The sequence below is a fragment of the Mycotypha africana genome (genome assembly GCF_025528875.1).
Source record: "Mycotypha africana strain NRRL 2978 chromosome Unknown BDF20scaffold_3, whole genome shotgun sequence".
NCBI classification, from domain to species: Eukaryota; Fungi; Mucoromycota; class Mucoromycetes; order Mucorales; family Mycotyphaceae; genus Mycotypha; species Mycotypha africana.
Genome location: NW_026515727.1, coordinates 1,149,973 through 1,167,133, shown reverse-complemented (window position 1 = coordinate 1,167,133; position 17,161 = coordinate 1,149,973). Strand labels below are relative to the sequence as shown.

General features: G+C 36.4%; 4 protein-coding genes and 1 non-coding gene across 5 annotated transcripts; 1 reads left to right on the top strand and 4 right to left on the bottom strand.

Annotated features, from left to right (window-relative positions):
• Nucleotides 1–746: 746 nt before the first annotated feature.
• Nucleotides 747–4,924, top strand: BDF20DRAFT_859379 (armadillo-type protein). Its single transcript, XM_053080465.1, has 12 exons — nucleotides 747–843; nucleotides 921–1,089; nucleotides 1,177–1,259; nucleotides 1,355–1,411; nucleotides 1,499–1,605; nucleotides 1,671–2,224; nucleotides 2,304–2,522; nucleotides 2,596–2,763; nucleotides 2,830–3,082; nucleotides 3,164–3,703; nucleotides 3,779–4,509; nucleotides 4,584–4,924. The coding sequence occupies exons 2-12, from the start codon at nucleotides 1,021–1,023 to the stop codon at nucleotides 4,785–4,787; spliced, it is 2,985 nt and encodes a 994-aa protein (XP_052938145.1). The 5' UTR covers nucleotides 747–843; nucleotides 921–1,020; the 3' UTR covers nucleotides 4,788–4,924.
• A 3,466-nt stretch (nucleotides 4,925–8,390) lies between these two features.
• On the bottom strand, nucleotides 8,391–8,463 carry BDF20DRAFT_t46. Its single transcript has one exon. It is a non-coding gene; the product is annotated as a tRNA-Met (tRNA).
• A 2,406-nt stretch (nucleotides 8,464–10,869) lies between these two features.
• BDF20DRAFT_380482 (LMBR1-like membrane protein-domain-containing protein) lies at nucleotides 10,870–13,806 on the bottom strand. Its single transcript, XM_053075328.1, has 9 exons — nucleotides 13,462–13,806; nucleotides 13,182–13,288; nucleotides 12,938–13,102; nucleotides 12,416–12,859; nucleotides 12,011–12,332; nucleotides 11,768–11,919; nucleotides 11,630–11,702; nucleotides 11,295–11,541; nucleotides 10,870–11,213 (listed from the first exon to the last, which is right to left on the bottom strand). Exons 1-9 carry the CDS (start codon nucleotides 13,693–13,695, stop codon nucleotides 10,981–10,983), a joined length of 1,977 nt encoding a protein of 658 aa, XP_052938144.1. The 5' UTR covers nucleotides 13,696–13,806; the 3' UTR covers nucleotides 10,870–10,980.
• A 658-nt stretch (nucleotides 13,807–14,464) lies between these two features.
• On the bottom strand, nucleotides 14,465–15,161 carry BDF20DRAFT_905304 (transmembrane protein 6/97; the record flags this gene model as incomplete). The annotated part of the gene is made up of 2 exons (XM_053083143.1): nucleotides 14,465–14,670; nucleotides 14,864–15,161. The coding sequence occupies 2 exons, from the start codon at nucleotides 15,159–15,161 to the stop codon at nucleotides 14,465–14,467; spliced, it is 504 nt and encodes a 167-aa protein (XP_052938143.1).
• A 590-nt stretch (nucleotides 15,162–15,751) lies between these two features.
• BDF20DRAFT_815798 (triose-phosphate transporter family-domain-containing protein) lies at nucleotides 15,752–16,701 on the bottom strand (the record flags this gene model as incomplete). Its single annotated transcript, XM_053077116.1, has 4 exons — nucleotides 15,752–16,246; nucleotides 16,312–16,416; nucleotides 16,487–16,505; nucleotides 16,598–16,701. The coding sequence occupies 4 exons, from the start codon at nucleotides 16,699–16,701 to the stop codon at nucleotides 15,752–15,754; spliced, it is 723 nt and encodes a 240-aa protein (XP_052938142.1).
• Nucleotides 16,702–17,161: the final 460 nt, after the last annotated feature.

Genomic DNA, 17,161 nt, shown 5'->3' with positions numbered 1-17,161 from the left:
TATGACTGCACTATGTATACGCAGGTACATGATCGACAGCGGAAGCTTCTTTTTTGCATAGTTAGATCAAGTATTAAAAAGAAGTTTAAGTTTTCTCGGCTGAACGCATATGATCCTTTTATAATGTTTAGAGAGTATACTTTAACAATATATTGAACACGCTTTTTGGATAACATCAATAGGCCCTTTCGGTAATACAGAACTGCAGATAGGTTGAAATACGTTTAACACATGGTTCCATTCTCATTAAATACGGTGTTTTGAATCATTATTCAACGCTGTTTTTTATGCTAATTTCTCGACAGAAAACCAAAATTATCATCTATATATTTATTTTGATCACATATGTTAACCCTTTTACTGTTCGTACTTGGTAATTATTAATAATGAGTAATAGGAAGGATATGAATGTCCTGTTGGAAAGACCCGAAAAAAAAGGATAAGTACATATGCAATTTCGTATGTCAAATGGATTGAAAAACATATCCAACCTCTAAAATCGAATAGTAGGCACAGGCATCAAAAATAATAAAAAACATGGATTGCCCATGTAACATATGCATTAGAGTTACAAAAGACTGAAGAAGACGTATTATTGAAGAAGCCTCGTTTATTAAATAAACATTCTATGACAGTACTTTTGAGTGCATATGATCGCAAAAAGCTGAAATTCAAATTACAAATGGCCACGTCCAAAAAATCGAATGCAAAAGAAGAAGAAAAAAAAATGTTTCGTCTCGCGGACAGCCTTTCCCTTTTCTGTTCGATCTTTTTCAATTCAAACTTCAACATCGCCTACCGAAAGTGATTCTTTCCTCACTTACAGTTTTGAGCTAAAATAGAGTATGGCATATAGTTTTTTCCATGAGAAACAGTGAGTCAGCCTTTGTTAATCGTCTCCTTCCATTTTTCCTTTAAAGCTTTGAAAAAGACAAAAGACCAGAAGATTCAAAAGGGAGCGATCTAATTTTTCAAAATTACACAGCACTACAACATATATTATAAAACCTTAGAGCCAAAATGGAACAAATCGAGCAAGCTGTCATGTATGCCCTTGGGCCTCAAGTCGATCCCACTTTGAAAGCACAAGTAGGTTACCGAAAGTTGGTCTTTACTGACATGGCATCCCTTATGCTCTCGTGTTTCCTAATAAACACGTGTTTATTGTAAACCTAGGCAAACGAATACTGTGAACAAGTTAAAAACTCGGCGGACGGTTGGCAACTGTGTGTTCAATTGTTCATGAAAGAACCAAAAGCGTAAGTTAACTAGAGACTGTATTTGTGTATACCTGTCAACCTCGGAAACTGAAAAAAAAAACCGAAAAAACGAAAACTTGTTTAAATTTTGTTAGGCTACCTGAAGCTCGATTTTTTGCTCTTCAAGTCTTGGAAAATACCCTAAGAAATAGGTGATTGTTCAGAAAGAGATACATCATAATGTAAACAGTATCATGAAAGGCAGATTTTACTTACGATGGCCTTTATTGTTCTTATAGATTTGATTCATTAGATAGTGCTGCAGTAGAATATATCCAACAAACAATGATGGAGTATCTTCGTAGAGAATTCGTGGATAACACCAATGCAGGATCTGAAGAGGCTTGTAAGTGCAAATAATGGTTTCGCTTCTTTAAGCACACTGACATTGTTGCTATCACCATTGAATAGTCATTCGAAATAAAGCGGCCCAATCTCTCACTATCCTATTTACACACGTATACCCAAACATATGGTCCACCTTTTTCAAGGATATGATCGCTATCGCCAAAACGCCCTCGGGAACACCCAGCCATGAAAAAGCCGCAGATTTTTTCTTACGACTTTGTATTAGTATTGATGAAGAAATTGCACGATTAGATATACCACGCTCTCGTGAAGAAGTAGTCCGTAATACAAATATTAAAGATACTATGCGAATGGAGGATATTCAGTTATTAGCCTCATTCTGGTTTGAGTTGTTACAAGAGTTTAGATCAGCCAACCCAAGTATTGCCCAGCTAGCACTTAAAAATATTGGCTCATACATCGCTTGGATGGATATCTCGCTAGTTGCTAATGAGCAAGTGATGAATGTCCTTTATGAACTGTTATCTGATACAAACTTACGTATTGCTGCTTGCGAATGTTTTGCTGATGTTGTTAGTAAAGGGATGCTGCCAATGGATAAGTTGAACATGTTTCAAATGCTGCACATCACAGATACGCTAAATGGACTTGATTTGGTAAGCGCTTCAATATAATTTCGAAAAGGAGGTTGATTTTGAAAAAAAACTAATTCAAACGTTCATTTACAAATGTTAGAATGAACCCGAGTTTGTCGAAAATGTTGCTCGTTTGGTCAACGCTCTAGGAACAGAACTTTGCAAGATTTATGCCGATACTACAGTTCAACAGGAAGGAAAAGCTCAAGCCTGGAGCATGATTGAACAGGCAATTCCTTACTTGTTGAAATTTCTGGCAGACGAATACGACGATACTTCCTCTGCAGTATTTCCATTTGTAAACGACATGTTGTACATTGTAAGTAATAAAAGCTTTCCTCATTTTATATTTGAAAAGAGTTACAATTTCTAATATACCATCCTACGGTCAGCTTAAGAAGCAGAAAAAACAAATGCAACCTTTCTCGCAAGGTCAGCATGAATTTTTGGGCTCTTTACTGAATGTTATCACTATGAAATTAAGATATGACGATGAAACTGAGTGGAACGATGATGAGGATGAACCAGAAGAAGAAGCATTATTCTTCGAGATGAGAAAGGTATATTATAAATTAGAGAGAAACTAACAGATTAGGATCACGTATTAATTTATATTGTCTTTACAGAATCTTAGAATTTTCGCTGAGCACATAGCAAATATCAACGAAGAATTGTTTATTGGTTACATTCATTCTTCTGTTATGTCTACTTTTAACAAATATAAAGCCGGTAATGAGTTAAACTGGCGTGATGTAGAGCTCTGTCTATATATACTTTATTGTTACGGCGAAGCTCTTCCCAAAGCGGCAATGATTTTCGTTACACCTAATGATATTTTAACACCCTTGGGAGAGATGGTCTCTGAAATGGTTACTTCAAGTAATATCCTCTCCACACAGAATATATGTCAACGAGAAAGGATATAAGGACTAACTTTTCTCTCTCCACAATGTGACATAGATATCTCTGCCTTTCCTCATCCATCTTGTGCAATGCAGTTTTTTGAAAATCTCACCCGCTATTATCAATTCTTCGACCATCGTCCAGATCATTTAGTTCAAGCTCTAGCTGCTTTTGTTGACACTCGCGGTCTACACCATCCTGTTAAGCAAATCCGTACCCGTTGTTGGTATCTTTTCCAAAGATTTGTCAAGAATTTGAAACCTAGGATGGAACCTTACGTTGAGAATGTTTTGTCCTCCCTTGGTGATTTGTTGGTTATACAAGCTGAACCTGTTGTGGAGACAAACAATATGGATGGTATGCCAATTCCAGCAGCATCTACTTTCGACAGTCAATTGTATCTGTTTGAAACTGTTGGCATGCTTATTTCAATGGAAAGCATTGATCCTCTCAAACAGACTGAGTACCTCAAAATTTTATTAGAACCTTTGGTTGAAGGTATTCAAAAGTCAATGTCCCAACCATATAATGCAGAAGACGAGCTATTTCTTCTTCAACTGCATCATTACATTATGGCTATTGGTAGTGTAGCTAAAGGTAAGAGGCCACTGTCAATGGTAAGCTACTGTGTATTGCTGTTGCTTAGCTAACAACAATCTTTATCCACATTAGGTTTCCCTTCATTAACAAAACCTGCAGAAGGAGTTCAACAACCTTGGACTGTTGTTTTCGTCCAAGCTACAGAAATTATTTTGAGCGTTTTGCAAAGCTACAGTGGTTTATCTATCATTCGTGATGCTGTACGCTACACATTTGCTCGTTTGATTACTTGTTTAGGCACCGAAATTATCGCTTACTTGCCTAATCTCATCAATGGTTTATTAAATGAATGTCAAGTCAATGAACTGGTTGACTTCCTTCCATTTATTGGTTTGATAGCTCACAAGTATAAACCAATGATAGAACCAATCATTGATGAACTTCTCCTACCACTTGTCAAACGTGTGTTCGATTTCCTTAACACGGCACCCTCAGGCACCGATGAGGCACTCTTATTACTAGATTTACGAAAAGCTTACCTCAACTTCATATTAAGCTTATTCAACTCCAACCTAGAAAATGTTTTCATAAGTGAACGCAATTTAGAACACTTGAACACTATCCTACAAACCTTCTTACATTTTGCCAAAGATAATTCTGATCCTACTACTCAAAAGATGTCCTTCGGTGTTTTCCTAAAAACGGTCAACTCTTGGGCTACACATACGGCTGCTACTGCACCAGGTACCAACTCCCCCTCTGTAACAGGTTTCGACCAATTTGTATATAATGAGCTATTACCTATCACTTTTTCAGTACCCATGAGTTCGGCATTCAACCTTGCTGATGGGCAATCTATCTTGGTAAGCTTGTCCTTATCTTTCTGAACATGGTACTTTGTCATTTAAGGACTAACGAAACTTTTGGGATGATCTAGGTTTTCGGTGAGATGACCAGTATTCAGAAAGCAATGTATTCGAAACAAGGTGCGGATTATCTCGAGTATATGAAGAACATATATTTGCCATCCATTCAATGTCCACCAGAAACCGCGGAAAGATACTGTCAAGCTATACAACAGACTGACAGTCGACAATTCAAAAAGTATTTCCAATCATTCATCACAGAAGCGAAAAGTTAAAGTTATTTAACTTTTGTTATAACGCTGTCATATATCTATAAAATCACTATCCTGTTCTAATTTTCTGTGTTTCCCTTTTTTCTTTTTCTTTTTTTTTTCTTATGTTTCCTCTTCACCGTAAAATAGTATTGTTAATGTAGTATAATAAAACCTTTCCATAAACATAAAGGGTATTTATTCTTCAATTATTAGTATTAATACAGTTGCTGCTATCGCTCAACAAGTGGTTCAAATGTTGCATTCGACTACTATGCTGTTCCAGCAATCAAATATACATAACAACTGATTTGGTAGTACTTCGGGAAGCTAAAACCTTCTGGAACAAAGAACGAAGTATAATAGCATCAGACTTCTTTGAAACGTAAGTACAACAGGAATTTGAATTGCTGTATGCAAAGAATTATATGTAGAGCCCTTTGCTAAGTGAATGACGATCATGTAAAAGTTTATTAATACAACTTAACTTGTTACCTGCATCGCATAAAATAACCAAATGGTACTCGAGAAACAACTCTGTACCAATCTTTACCGGTAACCCAATAACTGCATTGCGAGCTCATCCAACGATTCCAAAGCTCTAAAGATTAGGCGGAAAGGGCCAGTTGTACTTACTGCAGGCTTCGATCCTTGATAAGAGAAAGCGAATTCTCCTTGTTTAGCAAATAAATTAGACAAGGTTGAAAATCTTCTAGAATGTCAGCCAGGTAGAGGAATTGATACTTAGTAAATAAATTATTGCTCATAGTCTTCAAGGGTAAGCCTTGCTCGCCTCTTCAAATAACGGCGTACATCCATTGCCGAAGAATGATACGAAGGTATTGTCTGCAGACGAAAGATCCTGCAAACCCAACCTCGTCAGTTGTCACGGAAGCAGCCTGCAACTAACACTAATTTTAACAGACTTATGAGCAAAACAGGTTTCAATTCGAAGCCGCCCTTCTAAGTTTTGACATGGATATTCACTGTTGGAGTGTTACTAACAAACAGCGATAAGCATATTCCTTAGAAATAGCAATTAAGTTTTTCTCCATGGTGAACATTATTTAGTAGCTTGCTCAGCAGCCATTGTCATTTTGATCCTCTTGCGCGCTTGTAATGCTTTTTCAAAATAAAAATGTATTCTTTTAGACATCATGGTAGTAGCTTTCTTTTGATTACTAGTAGGGGTGCAGGAATATCAGCAAACTTTGACTTTTTTTTCAAAATACTTCGTTAAAACAGTTCCCTTTTAATGAGGGAAGTTCCTTTTTTAAAAGAAATAAACTTGGCATCAAAAACCTGACTATTCTTCTGTTGTTGAATAAATCATTATTGATTTACAGTGACAATTATCGAAGCAAGGCACTGAAAATGAAACTGGTAATATTGCTCATTACTGCAGTTATTTTCTCATCTGCATTCGTACGCCATCACTGCCACTACTGCATATTTCGTAAGGATAATACCCACACCTCTAATATACATTCAAACATTTAAAAGCTGAAAATGGTGAGCTTGTAACCCATACCCTTCTCAGCAAGAGTTAGATATTGATATTAAGAGCTCTACTATACTCATTTCCTTTTTCTGTGATAAATTTCTTGAATATAAATAGCCTGGACAACTGATTAACATTTAAGAAGTTGTATTAGGAAAGAATAATATTAAAAAGTTGGCAAGTTGTAGTATAAAATTGAGTAAACTGCATTTGTTACTTTGAAGTAAACAATATGAAAAACTGTTTTTCAAATGCTTCTTACCTTTTATTGTTGTTATTAGTTGCTTTCCTACAACTAATCTCTGCCAATGGAGTTGAAATTGAAGTTTCTGTTACTGACAACTTAGCTACTGAGCAACAACTTGGGACTATACCTAGTTCCAATTATACCTTTGCCACCACCTCCTCCACCTGTCATTATTCCTTGTGGGCCGCATCCCCCTACTCCCCTTCCAATTGCTACACCTCCTCTTCTAGGTTGCGTCCGGCCGCCACTTATTCCTTTTCCTCCTACACCTCTTGGCTACTAAATTGAACCTTTGTCATGGTAGCTATTATTGTATATGACTTACCTTTTAACTTTCCGCAATAGGCTTTTGCCATTGATGATTATCTATAGCAAATTTAAAACAGTGCTGATCAGAAATAAACTTGATTTACTCCACAATATTCTTCGAGTTCTTGATGTATATTCATATTCTTCAATTTTATTGAAACTATAACAAAGCGTAGCTCACTCTATCTTTTATCAACTTTCTGGTTTAGTGTAGTTGTAGAGCAAATGCACTACGGTAACCGGGTTGAAATTTCCCTTTCTTAGTCCTATGGGGCGCAACTACTAGTGTCCTCTAATCCAGGTTCACTAAGTAGCAGGTGAATAATTCCAATGAATACTTATCATTGCAAGCTCTGTTATCGTATTCTTTCTTAAATAGCACTGAGAGACTGGTTGATAGATTTTTTAATATGATTTTCAATCATTGGTTGGTATTATCTCAAGTTCGTTGTATTTTAGTGATCATGTTCGTTTAAGCGTTGCTCACTTATTTATTGGTCTACTGCATCAAACCCTTCATCTTGCCGCTGCTCGACTCCTATAATATCTTTTATGATAATAATAGAGGGCCTTTTGTTGCAATAGTAACTGTTTCCTGTGTAATAGAAGATCATCGTCTTTCGGAAGCCAACGAAAACAGATTGTTTTCTCAAATATATACTATGATATACAATATCTAGAATTTGTTATGCTTTTCTAGTAAAGGAAAAAAACAAGTCTGATTATTTTTAGTATTTGAGAGACGCAAACTGTACAGTGGATAGAATATGCTAGTTTCCGCTTATAAGCGAGAGTGACATTATATAAGCTGTTTCCGCTAAAATTAAGGAGATAAAATAAAGAATAAAAAAAACCTAAAGAGTGAATTAGCACTTTAAATGCGTCTGTAATGCTCAAGGACACAATTAAGAAATGCGATTCGATTGTTGCAAACGTAGAAGCAAAACCTAAATGAATGGCCTTGAAGAAAAGGCTTTTTAAATTCATGTTACATTTATTCAAAAAACAGACGACATAAGTAAAAGATTAGGAAGGATATATAGGTTCAAATAGGGAAGAAGGTCTTGTTGATGGTAAAAGCTGATAATATAGACGTGCCTCAGCTTGGTGATCAGTCTGTGCCCGCCTGAGACAATGCATCGACGCCTTTAACAGTAATCTGTAAGGTGATCGATGGTAATAGCCGTTGGTAAGCATTTTCAGTGGACCAAGTTCCTTGACTGATAACAGTAGACCAATGATACTTCCAGAGAGTTTCCAAAAGGGCTTCCAACAACTCTAGCGTATAGGGTTCGGTATAGTTATCAGTATTCGGCAGTTGTAAATTGAGCAGGGTATGCATAACCTCTGCTGGGGTTCTTAGCACATTGGAAAGAGAAACGTGATCGAAGGCTTTTACCCAGTATGACAATTTATCGGGCAGCCAACAATAAAGTGATAGTCATCTTCGATGAGTGCCGAACACAGCTTGCACGCTGCCGAAGGCCATCATGAGAAAACGAATAATTCCAGGATACTAGAGACATAAGTTAACTGCTTCACGCACCTCACTGGAATGTTATTCAAAAAATGCCTCCGGCGAGGCTCGAACTCGCGACCTTCAGATTATGAGACTGACGCTCTGCCAACTGAGCCACAGAGACATTTGTTGTTATGTTACGGCAGTATAATAAATTTGGCTCGCATCCCAATAAAATATGGAAGTCAGCAGTGTCCGGGCTGTTAGCCGGACAGCACGTGCAGGGAGCAGCTAGCCTTGGTAGATAGTAGAGACTTAGAATAATCAGCGGCTTAGAAACAACTTGACTTGTATATAAAAAATTTAAAGAATAATGTATGTAATAAAATAGCTTTTCTTTAGTGAAGTAAAAGTTTGGTATCCTTGCATATAGATATTTCTAATCGCTGAGGTCAGAAAGTGCAATTAAAGCTACTAAAACTATTCATAATCAATAAAAACATCAATACCAGTCTCGGATTGTCACATTATTGGTTGATAAGCTCAATAATAATCTTAAAACTCGGATTGGGAACACATATTCACAATCATACGCATCGTAACTTTACAGTTATTTGAATTTACAAAAACGGTAACAAATAGAAATTATATTGATGGATTACACGTGACTAGTTCGATGTCTGCTTTTGATTCGGTTCGGAAAATTGCCTACCCTTTTTTTAATTGGACTTTGAATACTTCAATTGTATTTCACGGAATAGAAAGAAAGCTTATGTGATTTATGTCTTATAATAACAATCAAAGTAAAAAAATAACGAGACTGCCAAAAAGGGTCCTGCTTTATTCATTCATTGAGGAGTAGGTCTTTTATATTTAAGTTAGTAAGACATGTGTTCCAGTGATAGTATGTTATTAACCATAAAACCCATGAGTGTATACAACCCTAGTTGTTTCTAAGTTGTTGTCTCATTATGCTAGACAGGGTTGTCTCAACAGATCATGACAGCTTAGAATGAATATACCCTCCTAGATATCCATAAATTATACTATACCCAATGACATATAGTAAGGTATTATAGTAAAGTAAGTAGACTGTATAAATGACAGCCTGTTCAGCCTTGTATTGGGTAGCTCTAGATTCAGAATCATCACATATTCTACATCCATTTCTTATTTCACTTTGCTTTTTCCAGTGGTGAAGAGGTATGACGATCTTGTACAACTTGTGAACATCTTATACGATGCTATTAGTTAAGAATAATACTTGCATTCCAAATGCAATGCTTGTTACGCTTGGTACGCGGTGTGTTCGAGCAGAGAATAGGGATCAAAGATAATTCTCGATGCGATTCGCTATCTCGCAAAAGAACTGAATAGGCTATTTCGTGAAACATATTTCACCAAGGCAGTTAGTATATATATCTACTCGTACGAGTAATGATTTACATAGTAGGTCATGGTATTGCTGTTTGCTCTGGAAGTAAAAGTTAGTTGGAGATAAAAGGCTCAATCAAATTTTATAAATACAACAACTGTTCACGCAATCTAAACTCTAATCACTTCCGCAGAAATTTGAGCTATGTAACTGGTGGCCAAGAGATATTGTACTTAAATCCAGCTGCATGATTTTCTTGGATCTGCCAACATAGCACAGGACAAATTTTTACGCTCTGAAATAAACGAGTAATTGTCTACCTACAGGGAGGACCTATTTTTTAAAGAAAACTCCTCCTCACTGAGTATTATATGGTCATTTACATCAGTGTCAGCTATAGATCCTGATATATTCGTAGACAGCAAACGTGATACAGTAACTCTCTATTAACAGTAGTAGTTTAGTCTTTGCTTTTTCTCTAGTTTGTCCTTGAAAGAGAAATAAAGACCATTTGATCTCGTTAAGCTTGCCTATCTATTATCTCTTGTGTTTTAACCTTTTTACTATCCTTAATAGTAAAATGCAAGAATACCATAGAGGGTACGCTTACGAAATTGGTAAAATATTCAGTTTATTTACACAAGGTTCTAAATATTGTCAAATATATTTCTTCCAGTTGAAGGTCTATTGGGTGAGTCAACGGAAGTAGCACTGTTATTAGATGTTTCGTCTAATCTTGCAAAGGGTGATATGCCATTGCTTGAATGACGACTTATGCCTAAAGAAGCTCAATGAAAACAAATGTCAAATAAATATGAATATAAACGCATCCTCGAGTCGAGAACGAGCAAGTAACACACTTACCATTGAAAGGTCGGTAATTTTCGTTTGTGACAGGCCGGCCAAAAACGCGACCTGCCCTTTCCCCTCTTTTAATATTTGCTGCATTGAAAGAAGCATAAGGATTTGCTGATGTTGAATCATTCAAAAAAGAGCGGTTTAAATTGTATGGCTCTAACTCCCCATCTAACTGTTCTGGTTGTTGTTGCTGCAGTGACGCTGATGCATCAGTTGCTGTTGTATTTATGTTGAAGTCATTTGACATATTGAGAGAGTGAAAGAGCCCTCCGAACCTACTTTTGACAGTATCTCCCAATGATAGCAAATTATTTTTTAATTTTGAAGCATCTACAGGTTGGTTATTTAATTGGGGAGTCAGGGACCTCGGTGAACTGGTACCAGAGGACTCGTCATGGTAATGTTCTGGGGAAGCGCTGTTAGATTCTCCTGATAGAATTTCATCAACTCTTCTATCTCGCTCACTTCTTATCGTATCAGGAGGGACAGCACGGTGGTACTTACGATTGGTATAATCCTAAAAAATGTAGTACAATATACAAAATGGATGTAAGTTCTCGCCATTTTGCTAATTAATAGAAACGATAAACTAAGACCACAGCTCGGATAATTGATTTTCGTCAAACTTACTCTGCTTCGAGTATTTGTCGTGGAATTTCTGGTAGCTGAAGGGTTGATATCACGTTCGCGTTGTTTCCGTTCTACAATAGCAGAAGGACGGATTTCAGACAATGTGAAAATTATTAGATGTATTGATTGTATCGTACAGAATAGCCTCTTACCTTCTTTAACCAATTTAGCACCCTCTTCATAGTCAGCATCCATCAAAGCGCCCCAATTCGATTCAGCATCATCCTGATGATCGATATCATCATCTTCGCTATATTGATAGGGGCTTTTGATTCCGCAAATTCGGAGGCAACGTCCTTGTATATTGAATAATAGTGATATTGCCGGAATGAGAATAATGATTGGGAACCAGTCGGCAAAGGCGCCCAAAAATTTGATAAGTTCAGCTTTTCCCATAAACTGAGATGTAAGAAAAATAATATGATGAACTTAGAAAACTGTGCATTTACAATTTATATCAGATCGAAATTTGAGTATCATCACTTACAGTAGTGAAGATGGCATTGTTGACGCCAGGTGCATCCACAGCGAGGTTGATGAAATTGTAACATAATGGAGCCCTACAAAAAGTAACTAATGAATTTTGAAGACACAATGAGCTTAATTGGAGGCAAAACCACATTACATCATTTTACACATGTAGCTGGTGAACCACAAGAGGCTGTTTTCATCTGTGTGATGATTAGGGATGAGCAGATACAGATTGAAAAATCTGATTTTGAATAACGAAGAATAAATGCAAATACACATGAACATCAACGTCAAAAACGCCACAATCTACAACAACGGCCATAGGAAAAAAAAAAAGGAGTTGCTGCAAGTAAGTTGTATGTCTTTATCCAATACATGTATAAAAAACCCACTTTACCTCCAGCGCAGCGTAATTCGTACCACAGGCATTTAGTATATAGTATACAATCGATATGATGACCGGTTTTCTAACATTAAAGACTAACTCTGACCAGATAATACAAACACTGACAACTGAGAATAGAATAGCCAAAATTTTGTTGATGAAGGGCGAAATCCGTAGAATCCACCACCATTCAATATTGGAAGTTAGTCTGTTCCATAATGTATTTTCTTCGTTTCCTCGCCTCAAGCTAGATACAAATTGTCTGTCTTTCTTATCCTTATTACTGATGATATCCTGCAAATAAAATGCCTCATTCAGAAGATTTTTGTATAAACTAGGACCCCCCCCCCAAAGAAATGTTAATATCCCATGGAGCGTACAGGTGTTTGATGATAGTGAGGTACAATTTGTACTTACGCACTCTTTCTATCCTTCATTCGGATAGCGATGATCATTCGTCGTGTCAATTTTACTAAAAAGTCTTCAGTCAATACTCTAGGTATACTAATCGACGAGCTGCTGTTAAGCTCTCTCTCAGTTACTGAAAACGTTCCATGTAATACGAACGGAAAGCGCTGAAGCATAATGCTAATACAGTGTCTCGTTTCAGGTAGCTCTGCCGTGGATCTTTTAGATATAGCATTCATCGTCTTTGCGAGTTCAGTAAATTCAATTTCTGTATCCAAGCATTCTTCCTTCAATTTGACTGCGTTTGCATAATGTTGATGTAAATGTCGATCGTAATCTCCAGAATACCAAAGGCTACGAGGTAGTGACACTAGTCCATAGCCCATAAACACAATGACTAAAAATAAACCCCAACTGTTCGCAGCTGCCATAACGTAACTTTGAATGCCTTCCCTGACACATGAGGAATAATACAAAAATTAGAAATGGATGGTAAGCTGAATGCGTTTCATTTATCATTATATACTATACCTTGTCGTTAATCCATTCCCAAACACAAGGTAAAATAATCCAATAATACCGACAACGACATAAATCGAATAGAATCGAATATTGACATGTAATGCTGATTTCAACCTTTTTGTAACTGTAAAGTCGCCTGTATTAACATAGGCTTGCATCATTGGAATCATTAACCTTATTCAGAAAAGAAGAGGTAAGAATGAGCATTGTTAAAGAACGTTGCTTGTGATGATTTTGTTATGCATATCTTTACCATGTCAAACAAAACGAAGTCCAATAAATGACTCTCCAAGCAACAAATAAAAATGATTGTGAAGCATATGCAAAAGGGACTCTGCCTTTCTTCTCGTCTTGTACAGTCTTGTATGCAGCAAGAGTGGAGAAAAAAAAAAAGATTTCATTAATAAGCGATTCTTTCCTATGTACAGTAAGAAGCCAATTCGAAAAATCATGTTATATCTTCTTACTGAAGCTAAATCCAATGGCAATAGAACCACAATCCAAAACGGTAAAAACCACCCGATAATGCATACAATAGTAACGTACCAAGGTTGGCTTTTTATATTGCCGTATCCTGATAAGATTATTATCACACATATAAATAGTAGGCAAGTAACGGAAATAAGTGGTATCGAATTGCTCTGTTCATTTATGAGTGGTCGTTCTGGTATTTCTAATCCTGGCGTTGGTAATGATGTCGACGATGGGTATATAGTGGTTATTGGTGATGATACTGAGGATATGGGATTTGATATATCCTGCACCATTGATAAATACACGGTAGAAAGAAAAAAGACGGAAGGAAAGAAAAAAGGGTCCAAAAGATTTACCCAAAAATTAAAATAAAAGCGGAGCAATACACACAAAAGTGTGTTCAGGTCAATGCGGTAGGAAAAAAAAAAACCAAAAAGGCAGCAAGTCAAAATTATGAAACCTCATAGAGAAACTATCTTGATTAACTATGGTATCGAACTTAAATTAGTTCAGGAATAAATGTAAGTTCTATTGCTAAAGTAGTTGCTGTTGTTGGTTTCCATGAAGTACAAATAAGACCGATTATTGAAGAAATGACAAGTATAAATGAATAATATGATATGCAATATAAGGAATAGCTTATCTCGGCGTTTTTGCTTTCTTAAAACCATAGCTCCTTGCTCAAAGGAGAGTTATTGTTTGGCTTTTCTGCGACGTATATAAACACCGCATTCTTCCAAAAATATTACTACATTCACGTTAGATGCTGCCTATAAGGTTCAACTAAGCAGGTATTTCTTCCACTTGAGATGCTGTAGTCAACATCATTTGGCATGCTGAAGTGCAAGAGCAGAACGAAGCTATTTTTTCTTGCGTGGATAGGCGGGGTTAATATACCTGAAGGTGCGCTACGCTATTTGATAACGCAGACGCCTGCTATTCTTAGAGGTCATAAGCTCTTTTCTAACAAACAGCAGACATAGTCATCGTCAATATGATGAGGAGATGATATTTAGATACGCATCATTGTAAATAAGATGCGTTCATCTTCTTTCCAAATTTTTATTGCAACTTTTTTTCAGTGTTCATTCTGAGGTAACTATTGATGCGATAATATGAATCAATCACCATAATAACCGGTAGACAAAAGTAAGGAACATAGAAGGCACAGAGAATATAGCGCTCAATTTGAGTTAGCTTAAATGTCGGACTGCACAGAATTTCAACAACGGAGGGCAGGACTGTTGTAGCAACATGGGCACCATAGGCTATTAATCAAAATATATGTCAAACAAAAAAGTGTTTTCAAACACCATGTTTATTATTTGCAGAATTGGAGAGCTTACTGGCAAGAGGAAGACGAATGTATTTACAATCTATCGAATAAGCAGGACCAGACAGAAAGGCTCGATCAATTCATGTCTTTTCATTTATGTTTACTAAACAGAATATTCTTGTTACCTTTGACAAGCCCAATGCATGCTATAAAAAAGAATGGTAACTGAAATAATAGTTCACATACAACAAAACTTGAATACCAATAGACGGGAGTAGTGCTGCCCATGAACGGGTCTTTATATGTCGTTACATAAAAGGCCAAGGCATCTTTCAGTATTTGAGGGACCCAATGGGATGGGCAAAACAATTGAAAATCAATGAGTACAGTGACAGGAATGTGAGTAGCAAAATATAAAAAGTATACTAAATCCAATATACGAAGAGGCTGTCGTCTTGTTAGCGCGTCCGTTAATAACGACATCTTTCGCTATAAGATTGTGAGTGAGAGAGATGAGAAATGAATCAGTAAGCGCGCAAATTTTGACAGTGACTTACTTCATCCTGTTCTCCATTGTGAGTCCGCTGCTTTTGAAGAGGTTCAATGACTGCTGAAGCATTTGTCACATGTGCACAAATAGACCCGAAGAATATATAAATACATTTGGAACTGATTAGATTCTATTCGTTTTTTTAATCAGAATGAAGTAATTGCAATAAGCTATTTGGTTAATATGAAGATTTAACAAAAAAATGGCAAAAAGGATGTATAAGAGAAAGAACATGATAAATAGGGATTGATTATATTACAGAAAGATATACATAAGATAACGTTGAAAAGTTCTCTACAATATTTTGCTAACATTTCTAAACAACAACTTCTTTCTTTTCTGAGGTTATGAAGCTGATTTGCTCATCAATGTCATTGTTAGCTTTATTGTTGGTTGCTGTTGGTAAAACTTGTTGGGCTTGTTTCTTAATCTGCAATTCGAGATGGCTAGATTATATATCGGTGGAAAATTGAGAAAAATAAATTAGATTTCCGCGGCAATATTTTTTTGAACATTCAATTCGTTATAATACATACCCATACCAAGCACCACCAACAAGAGTCAATAGGATACCAAATGAGTTCATTAAAGTAACGGCGTAATCGAAAATAACGACGGACAAAATAATAGACAAGACTTGCTTGACGTTACCGGCAACTGTCATGGTGAGAGCACTTGTCTTTTTATTAGCTGTGAAACTGACAATGTTCAAGCCAAAAGCGATAAGACCATTGAAGAATAAACCAAAAGCCAAATCGGCGGTCATGTTTTGTGAGCTAAATTGCATCACGTCCTGTAATTCACCGGTGAAGTAAGCATAGATAATGCATTGAATAAAAGCAAGTGGTGACATTCTGAAAAGTAGATCAAGAGGGGCCAACTTAAGGCGACCTACTTGTACACGGTTAGTAACAATCGTCTTGACAGCGGCTAAGACTGCACCCAAAACAGTGAGGAAGAAGCCCATGTAAGTAAATGAGTATTCATCGGAAGTGGCAAAGGCTACACCAAAAACGACCTAATTGCAAATTTCTTCAATTAACTTTTTGTATTACAATGAATAACATAATGATAGACGCTTACTGGTAATAAAGAATAGTAGATCTTAGCGGGATAAGTTTTCTTAAGAAACATAATAGATATGATAACGGTAAAGACAGGAGTCATAGCACGAACAACTTGATGGAACTATAATATAGACATGCACAATTCAGTCATTTCTAGCCATTGACCATGCTAATTTATTGTTACTGCTTACAGGTACAGATACGAGATTTCTACAATAAAACAATTGAAACCCAGAAAATAGATTATTAGCATTCGTATATACACATCGCTCGTATACTTCGATCAAAATACGATTACTTACAAAGAAACATTACTGATAGCAATATTGATAGTGTAAAGAATAGAGAACATAAGCATGATCATGTTTTCACGTTCGCCCAATTTGGCAGGAGTGAACCAGCCCATTAAATATAGTATATAGCATCCAACTGCACCACATAATGTATGGATAGCTGTCAATGTGTAAGGATATCGGAAGTTGTTGAGGATAATCTTGTTGTATAGGGTTAAGGACAAGTTGAGGACGAAGTAAACGCCCAACCACATATAACCGGTATCTATCACTGCACCTGCCATTCTTGTTGAGGGTACGTTCCGGTGAGGGTATGAAGAAAGAAGGAAAAACTATTCACAGAAAGACAAAGAAGAAGAAGAAAAAGAAACAAGAATTGCTAAAGCACTGTCTCAATCTTAAATATGGTTTCTCTTTATTTTTTTAATTTTTTTTTTTCTTTTTTTTTCGTGTGCATGTGCTGGCAATAAAGTTTGGATTGTCTACACAACAAACAACAGTGCTCAATAAACTAAATTTAGTAACTAAGGCCTAGTCCATTAAACTCTCTTTTACGATCAATTTTGAGAGCAA